The sequence below is a fragment of the Varroa destructor genome, unplaced genomic scaffold (genome assembly GCF_002443255.2).
Source record: "Varroa destructor unplaced genomic scaffold, Vdes_3.0 BEIS01000002.1, whole genome shotgun sequence".
Lineage (NCBI taxonomy): Eukaryota > Metazoa > Arthropoda > Arachnida > Mesostigmata > Varroidae > Varroa > Varroa destructor.
In genome coordinates this window covers 46,697,698-46,707,492 of record NW_019211455.1, presented here as the reverse complement: position 1 = coordinate 46,707,492, position 9,795 = coordinate 46,697,698, and the positions used below count along the sequence as shown (strand labels likewise).

The 9,795-nt window shown below is 39.2% G+C and overlaps 1 protein-coding gene across 1 annotated transcript; it reads left to right on the top strand.

The window, feature by feature from the left end:
* Positions 1 to 4,018: 4,018 nt before the first annotated feature.
* Positions 4,019 to 8,813, top strand: LOC111245654 (deoxycytidylate deaminase). Its single transcript, XM_022794275.2, has 5 exons — positions 4,019 to 4,325; positions 5,700 to 5,832; positions 6,944 to 7,079; positions 7,946 to 8,103; positions 8,241 to 8,813. The coding sequence occupies exons 1-5, from the start codon at positions 4,270 to 4,272 to the stop codon at positions 8,343 to 8,345; spliced, it is 588 nt and encodes a 195-aa protein (XP_022650010.1). The 5' UTR covers positions 4,019 to 4,269; the 3' UTR covers positions 8,346 to 8,813.
* The last annotated feature ends 982 nt before the right edge of the window (positions 8,814 to 9,795 follow it).

Genomic DNA, 9,795 nt, shown 5'->3' with positions numbered 1-9,795 from the left:
GATCAAACATTATTTTTTTTTACTTATAGATACTTTTCTGTTGAGTTCGACATTTGCATGTCCTGCCAGCTGGTAGAGATTATCTAGGTATATTTTTCGCTATTTTTTTTTTTAATAAATTGATCATTGTGGACTCTTTAAGCAATACCTATACAACACAACTCTTTAGAGGGGACTTACGCTAGCCAGCAAATTAATCATGGGTCCTGTATCGAAAAATACATCATTCGATTCAACAAAATAGAATATATATGACAACCAATAATCAAATTTAAATAGATAAGTTATTAAATAGATAAGTTATAACAATAAACGAGTCAATAAAATGTCTATATATATATAAACTATTCGGCGGGTAAAAGCAAATCTTTGAAACTTAATAACAACTTTTTAACTAGTTAGGCTAGAACGATGAATTTTTAATACTGTTGATGGTAAAAATACTGTTTCTTGTTTTTCAAAATACTTCTTTCAGCGCTTTTACAGTTCCCTGTTTCTTTATCTTATGGTTTTTCGCAGTAAATCGATTGTGAGATAAGCTTGCCACCAGTTGTCCATTTTTAGCACTTGGAAAGACCCGCAATGACACGGGCCTAAATCGAGGGAATAAGCGGGTTGAAGCGAAAGGCATGGCGATGAGGTCTGTCGTTATTATTATTAAATAGCCAGATTGCGTGCTCCCGATGGCTGGGCCAAAAATTCATTCAAGATGAGAAACTTAGGACAGCTAGCTATATTCATTGTCCTATTCTCAGCGATATGTCCTGATATCCATTGCAAGTACTACCGTGAATTTACGTTCGAGCTTATTCGACACTGCTTCCGAATTTGACTTATTTTTAGAGCGACGCCATTTTCTCGTCCGATTTGTCCCCGGCTATCGGTAGAGATTAGAACAGGCCTCGTCTATAAAAACCGTATGCTTCAAGCTGACTTTTTGGTTCTGCAAATTGGATCTAGAATACACGATACGCATTTCCAACCGGCTTGAGGTCGACTCACGGAAGCCCAACTTTTTACTTCTTTGTCACATTTTCTGTTTATGAGTTTTAATTCTGCAACACGTTTAATGTAAAATGTTAATTTTGGCCAACAGAGTCGTTTAATTTGAAGTTGAAGAGCTCCCTTGGTCGCGACAGTCACCTTTCTGTTGGTTTTCAAACACCGATCTCCATTCTTGAAGCGTTTGCATAATTCACGTATTTGCTTCCGCTTGAGGCTTTTTCATCTAACGTTTTCATTCATCTCCGATAAATTTCCGCACCATTGTAGCCTTCGAGGAACAAAGACTGAGTGTTAGTTTTCAAGACAAAAAAATAGTGCTTCTATCGAACTTATTCGTCATGTAGTAAACTTAATCGATTTCCACTATCAAACTCGTAAAAATAAGTTGACGTAATTGACAGCCAGCGCTGCGTAGTTTAAATGTTATGTAACTTTAAGTCCGCCTGAATGCGCTTAATAATGAGCCTAATGATTGACGTAAAAATCTAAAATGAAAGCAAAGGGTCACACACAAGGCCTCAAGCATCGCAAAGATCACGAAACAAGGTGAGCAATAATAGCAGAGAGCTGAAGGAATTGGTGCCGCAAAAAGTTTGTTTAAAAAAAAACACCATGTTGTGCAGCCTCCTCACTAACATTCAATTTTTTTTGATAATTATTCTATTAGCGAATGGAAGAATGTATGGAAACAAAAATAATTTTTTTGTTAGTTTACTCTTGACAAACTACCTGAAACGGGTCACCCTTATTATATGTAGAGCGAGCCTAGAAGTCAAATTACCAATCCTGCTAACTATAGTACTTAAATACGTCATATATTAGTATATGAACGTTGTTTGTAAAACGTTTTTAAATCCGTCGTTAAAAGTTGCAACAGCGACGACCGAAACAGTTGTAATGTTCTAGCGCGTTCTCTCGTCGAAGTCTTTCGATCTTCTTCGATGTTTGTCCTAACAAGCTCTATATTTGCCTTGGTTCTAGCCGAGCGCGGCCGGCCGGTTCGGGGTTGATCGTTTTTTAGGGATCCCGTGGCAGTGAAACGCTGAACCAACGTTGGAACCATTGTTTCGAAAGGTCCTTTATCTACGCTATAGTGCTCACAGTATGCGCGCGGTTCGAAATACAATTCCAACAGTTTCACACGTTATTCCAGCGTAAATTGCACCATAGTCACTTTCTTTCAATAGAATTTTCTTCGTTGGTGTGTGAATCGGGCCCTCTAGCGACCGCCATGACGGCTCAGAATCGCTACCATCGTAACCTGGCTGTGATTTAGGCAGGACAGGCATCGTCTGGCCGTCTGATGCGGCAAGCTGCTTGGTAATCGCATACAATCACAGTAATGGCTAGTGCCAGTTCAAATCTCAACGACGCTCAGAGATAACTAAGGATTTATGAAAAAAAGAAATAGGCAAAAATGATAAGTAACTATAGGCGCGGTTGATATGATCAGCCTGTTACCTCATAGGGCTGTTGTTAAAGCTGAGAGTAGCAAGGATAGAACAAGGATTATAGAGGATTATGCTGCACTGTTGAAGCTAAACATGCATATGGTGCAAGGTAACAGCGAAGATAAATCTGCAGTAAATTACAGCCATTGAGCAGGTTTAGTACCTGTATCTGCTAAAAAACTATATAGAGATTCTCTTATGGATCAAAATTATTCACAGCCAATTTTAATGGAGTAAATATAATTATATATTTTTGTGATGCATTTGCAGAAATCTTCGTAAGACCGAATTTTCTTGATAATACCGTATCAAGATCCAATGAGTATAATATGTATGAGAGTAATATGTTGTTTCGAAAATTCCGCACCAAGTCAGTTCAACAAAAGACAAAGTTCCTCGAGAAAGTTCATTCAGAATTACGCACAGGCACGCTTACCGTGTGATTATATGACAGTGGGAGCTGTAAATTGAAAACGTAGCTTTTTTTTGACATTTCTCTCGGGCCGCCATTGAGCCAGTAGTCTATTATCTATTACTCATACAAATACTATACCATATTCCATAGACGTTAATTATGATATGACTTTCAGGCTGGTGCGTTTCTAAGTGAGTGTTTGGTCCGCTAAACTGCGACTAATGTTTTGTATGATCCACAAAACTCAACGCCTTTTCAGACTTTTGTTAAAATTCATCCAAAATATGGTTGACTAGACTAAGAAATCACAACCGAAACTTCATGAATACTTCTAATCTATATATTTATTCTCCCTCCTCTCCCCCATTCTCATACACACATACGCACTACGTATACACAGTAAAGCGAAAGCCTTTGGACAGTTTGAGTCCTGTTACACCATATCCATATGTACATAAAAACGATTCATAGGAGGGCAAATAACTTTTAGGTTTCGGCTGGGTATCGTTGACATGTGCTCTTATCCTTATAATTGGCATATATCACCGTAATAATTAGTCATTACCATGTGAATATGGATATCAGACGTGATCTAACCCTTCGCCTAATTATTGCGATAACCTGTAAGCTTCAGAGGTGGAACGGCCCGTTTAAAGATACGCTTTGTATAGTATAGCACAGCCTCATAGACAATGAACACGTTCAGCACGCAAAAGTTGTGTTAGAAATAAAGCGTAGTTAAAGAAAAAAAAAAAAAAAAAAAACTACAGATGCTGACGCGCACGCTAATACCTATGTCAAATTTTAGAGTTAAATGTTTTAAAAAGTATGCCATAAATATCGAAGAAAAATTCTGAGCCAATCGATATTATACCAGATACAGTTTACACTATTAAATGTATTATAATGCTAAAAATAACCTATTTCACGCACGACACGTTAAAGGGGCGGCTGCAAGTTTATCAACTTACGAGCCCCATTCGTCATATTACAGTTGCCCCAGAAAATCTGAGGCGGGCAGCCAGTTTCTTTCGATTCTCTGCAGAGGGCGCTGGTTGAAGCACGCTCAAACTAATGACAGCTGATGTCTATGGGGCCAATGAAACTATAGAATAAACAATAAGAAAGGGCCCGCCAATACGCGACCGCTAACTTCCCTCTCCGGTCTACTCAGCCAATTGTAAAAACACAGTTGTCGTAAATGTAGGATTAAGATACAAATCGGCCTACAAACAGCTGAATATCATATCAGAGATGAACTGGATATGTTCCAGTAGCCGCTGGTAAAATCACATGGTATATCAATAACGTCTGGACGTATTAACTGTTCGTAGAAGTTGCCGGGAACTGTTGTTTAGCTGTCTTTAAACGACTGTAAAGTTCAACGGAGTGTTTTCCATGGAATCGATAAAACCGGATTACGTTGGCAACAAAGATGGCCGAAGTGTTGAGTCGTGAGTATCCCGAACAAGTAACTTTAACTGCGTGCCAACTCGAGTCTGGCTTTCTTCTAATATTTAGGTTAAAATAAGTGCTAGAAGGTCGAAAATGATCTGCCAGTTGTTACATGTGCAATGAACTATGCATAATCAGAGCTTGCAATACATTGTGAGCGAACGTGTGAAACAGTATTCGCTTCTTCTTCGTGCGATATTCATAAAAAATAGTAAATGGTCAGAGTAGATTGGTTCAATGTAAATCAGATGATAGATTCGAAGTTACTCCGAGTGGAGGAAGGGAGCGACTGGCTCACCCGCCCACGAAAAGCTGAGCCGAAAGAGCTGCAAGCCTGCCACAGGAAATCCAATCAGAGCATATATACAAAATGATCCGACCGTTTTAGCTAGTATAAAATGTTTTTTTTTTCCGTACATGTAGTAGGGAAATAAAAATCTGTCTATCTTGTAAGCAAAGATATCATCGTGCCATACTTTCTTAAGTGTCTACAAAATCAATAAGAGTATTTTGTCTATTCGTATTACGACCTTCAAACGCTGTATGTTTGCGTTAAAGATCTATAGCCGATCGTAATAATTTATCCGTTACGTTTTTCATTTCATAGACCGCCACAAATTTCATTGAAGCTCCGATGAGTGATTGCTATGTAGGTTTATTATGTTGCCAAAGATTTACTAGTTATAGTTATATTTATCTTCAAAATTATTCACTACGGTTATGTAAACTTGTCTCACGTGTCAAACCATACGATCGTGTCACGCATGGCCATTATAAAAAATAAAAGAGATATGGTAACTAGAGCCTGCTGTGTCACGTTACGTAGAGTCTTCTAACTGTCGTAGCACAAGTTCACTATCGATAAACCATCAGTAACAACAAGGTAGGTGATATTGCGCACGAGAGTCTAGATCCTAGGTACGGTAACGTCTGGTAACGTTACACGTGTGGCAAATGACATGGCGTTAAAATCTGCTGTATTGAAGGAGAAAAAAATCAATGGCTAAACAGTCAGATATATTTTCCTGCGCCATGTATTGTGGTGTAGTTGAGAAGCCTTTTATAATAGATGGTATTTTCGTGTTCATTCTTAAGGAACATGTGGTCGCCGTTGAAGGCGCAGTCTGTCTGTCTGTCTGACAATGAAAATCTGACCTACGGAACCGAGGTCAGATTTTTCATTGTAGATCATATTTGATGTACTTTTCTTTGACAACATAGAATTTTCAACAGCAAAATACAAATTTGACAAACAGTGTATCACGAACCTAAATGAGGCCTATCTTTTCCTAGGTTAGAAAACTCTATAATAGATTTGTATCGCTGCATATAGGTAAATAAGCCGTTTGAACATCATGCCGTATCTGTTTCAGTATCACGGGTGATTTAGTTTCGGCAAGGTCGCGATCTCCGGAAAAGGCTCGATCCGATTATTTAAGATGGGAGGATTATTTTATGTCGCTGGCAGCATTATCCGCTCGGCGATCGAAGGATCCAAACACTCAGGTATAACATTTTATTAACATTTGCTACTATGTACTGCAATTGATGTATGATATTGTGTGATCTATTAATGATGTGCTTCAGGCAGAAAATAGTGCAATAGAAATGACCCAGTGCATCTCTATGCAGCGGACAGCTTCTTCGTCACCTGGTAACTTTCCAATAAATTCAGTCTCATGATGATTTTGATTTATCAGAATCTGCTAGAAGTTCGAACCGTTTTCTGGTGGGCAGTTGTGCATGGTTTCAGTAGTCTGGTTAGCTATAAACGCGATCAGATCTCGATTCTTATTCATCATACACCGCCTACATTTGGCATGGTTTCAATCCTTTTGAAATCGAAGATCGGCAGATATACACGTATAGATCGGTAAATACGCAGTTTGATTGAAGAATGATTCGAGTTGCGTTCAGTCGGCGCTGTGAAACGCACCAATTCAACCACCTGTTACTCTCCGTTCTGACTCTTCGTTGCTTCTGCTGGGGGCCGGCTGTAGGAGATAACCATGCGAGGCGCTCGCCTAACGGAGATGTCGTGCAGGCCTGAACGGATCGATCGTCAGGTGCAAACGGCAGGGATGCCTACCCGTGGGAAGGGAGAACCGTTACTCGGGGCTTTGTTAAATAGATTCAAAGCTAACAAATTTCTTAATAACGTCCAGTTTCATTGCGTATCTCTACGAGTCACATTCGCATCTAAGACAACATACGAATACGGGAAAACTCGACCCAGAAAACCGATTGACCTTTCAAGCTTAGTGTTCGAAGCTTGTTTGCCCGGCTCGGATCGTCACTTCGCAAATATTTAAGTTCTGTTGTAGAAGTGAAAGCTGGACCTCGATATGACCTTAACGTTGTACAAACTTCAGAAGCAACGGGTCGAGGAGAGCGGAAAAACAGGTGCATAAAAGGAGCGTACAGGATGAAGTGTTGCCGCTCTTGATACGGTGCAGTTCAGCGACAAGTGAATAGAGGAATCGTCTGTAAATATGAAAGTGTCTCGGGGGCCGCAATCGATTCGGGTGGGACGGGCTGCAGATACAAGACACGTAGCAAAGAAGAATCTTCTTTATTCTTTTAGCATATAACTCAAACCTTCTGGTATTTGTTTTAGGTCGGCGCAGCGATCGTTACCCGGGACCACAAAATCGTTGGTTTAGGCTACAACGGAATGCCTATAGGATGTCACGACGACATTATGCCATGGGGAAAAGTAGGCGATGATTTGTCGAAAACCAAGTATGGATTTGGTAAGTTTTTACAGCAGATAGATGGTCTCGTGCCTGCGACATCAATACCTCGGTCATTCGTACGCTACGATCTATTCAATTTCGTTAGGTTGTTAGGAGAGGTAAGGTTCTTTCTCTCTCTACTTTGTTTAACGTATGTGACTAGATGACGAAAAGTTTGTTTTTCAAGATCAAATCGGCTTTTTTTTCAGACTCCAAAAGCATATATATAGCAGACGGCAAAACACAACATTTTGGACACTCATTATTCGTATCTCACTAAGGGCAAAAAGCTGTCGAAACTACCCGGAATAGGCGAGACGTAAACGACAAGGACGTATCTGGCGTTTGCTTCAAAAATGGCTCTTCATATTTAAAAATAACGTCTTCAAGCTAAAGCATGCAACCCACTCGACTTTTCAAATTCATCGACGATTGTTTTGATAAACTTTATAAGAGGATAATTGTTAAATAAACGTAAATTTCGTGGTTATAGAGCCCCCATCGCGGGCGGAACATCCGGTGCTTGACGTAGAAACTTTTTTTAAGGACGCCCCTCCCCTCCCCTCTACCCGTCATCTTTGGAATCGAAGTTAAAGGAAAAATTTAATAATTAGAAGAAAAATTACTGTAAAGTTTATTGAGCTTTTCAGCGGGGCACAGTGCTTTATTATTAGCGAACGAACGAAAGGAAGACGTAACAGTCCCAAACAAAAGCCACTTATTTTTCATAAGTCTTACATTTTCTATTATCTTAGTCGATTCACTATAAGATATATAAACTTGTTACAGACCGTAAGGCATATCAATAGAGTCTATTATATAAACGCTAAAGCTAAAACTTCTTTCATTTGGAATTTGTGCTTGTTGTGCATCTATGCTGACAGTGTGCCATGCTGAAATGAACGCCATCATGAACAAGAACACTCATGATATCTCTGGGTCGACTCTGTATACCACCCATTTCCCGTGTAATGAATGCGCTAAACTTGTCGTCCAGGCCCAGATCAAGCAGGTAGTCTACTTGCACCATAAAAAACCAAAGGTACGAGTGGGTCTGGCCTAATACAAACCATTGAGCTTTTGATCGGCGTAACCGAACGACACATTTTGGTTTCAAGTGGAATCAGCAAATACTATCTATGTGTAATAATAATAATGTGAAGATAATTGTTTTCACAGGACCCGATATACGTTGCATCCAGCTTTCTTCTGGACACAGCTGGAGTCCGTTATCGGCAATTCCAAGGCGAACGAACCGAACTTGTTATTAACCTCAACTATTAAAAACGGTATATGTATATATATATTGATGAGTAACGAAAGACTTTGTATTGCCTTCAGATGGATTGTGTTGGCAAATCGAAAAAACGGGTCTTAATATTACGAGTCCCTATATATTGTTCCCCTATTTAATTCGGTGAGCACTTTTAACACTTACGTATAGATACAATAATCCATCTAATCTCGTAAAAGGTCTCAACATAATCAGTTCACATTATACTGTATATTTCAATTCACAACGACAATTTCGCGCTGGAAATTGAGGCCCACCATCATTGACTTTGTACTTTAAATGGTACACTGACCATATCGTAGTGGCCGGTTGCCATCTAATTCTAAATCTTTACAACTTGATAGACAATCGGCTATTAGGCCTACTTTATGTACACACTAATTATTATTTGTCAATTGCCCGTCTCATTAGATAGACATTTTTGAAAGTAAATAATTGAATGCGTTGAATCTCACTGTTATGTGGTGTTTTCATTATACATAAAAGTAACTGCTTTCGGTTATTGATACAGGTATGCGACAGAATAATTAAAAAAAAAAAAATCATGTATAGACGGAATAATTTATAAATAATATGCGCTTGACGTTAACGTATGCGAGGTCTGTGTTTAGTTGATCTAAGCTTGTTGTCGAGGCATACGAACTTAGGTAAGCAGCTTTATATGTATAGCTAATGTACGTTTGAGGCTAGCGAAGACAGACCAATGCAGCATTAAGGAAAAACCGCTTCTACGTCACACTCTTGCTTCTATGAAAGTAATAAGCTTTATTCAAGAGGCACAGCAAATCAAGCACCGTTCGCCCGTTCCGTATAATCTGCTCTCGAAGTAACTTCGCTATACCGCTGATTAACCGAACTGGGAGTGCCGCTTCTTACGTCCATTTATCATGTGCCATTTAACAAACAGGTCGCGGCACCAATCTAAGGACACAATGCGCATACGTCAAGTTCTTCAGAACTATACCTTTCTTTGAACAAATAATTTTCGGTTTATCTTCCAGGAACCCTCCAATGTGGTTGCTAGCAGAAGAAGCGATTTGTCTTCTCGCAGGAAAGTTTTCGGCTTGTGATATGGGCCCCTTTGCTAGGAATACATACTATAGTGATACGCCAAGGCTGAATAGACCACATTATATTCTACCTATTATATATATATATATATATATATATATACTTTTTTTTTGAATAATCATTTTGGCATGCCACCATCTGAGTTTACAGCAAAACTCAGTTCCGAACAAAATATCGCCTACTTAATTTCTACGTCAGAACCGTTAGGGAAAGCAACTTCTAATTATGGTTCTAACTACAGCTAGCTGCCCGCAATAATTTATATTAGCCGATTGAGGAATAAAGTAGTTTTTCGAAACCGCATGTTTTCATCCGTGTTGATGAACAGACACTGTGGTACTATAGGCCAAAAGGCTTAAAAAAGGCGGG

Excerpts from the sequence above, each read along its gene's own strand:
- LOC111245654 (XM_022794275.2), top strand. The coding sequence starts at position 4,270 with ATGGAATCGATAAAACCGGATTACGTTGGCAACAAAGATGGCCGAAGT. Across the intron at positions 7,080-7,945 it reads GAAAACCAAGTATGGATTTG|TGTGCCATGCTGAAATGAAC; the intron begins GTAAGTTTTTAC and ends CTATGCTGACAG. Across the intron at positions 8,104-8,240 it reads TGCACCATAAAAAACCAAAG|GACCCGATATACGTTGCATC; the intron begins GTACGAGTGGGT and ends TTGTTTTCACAG.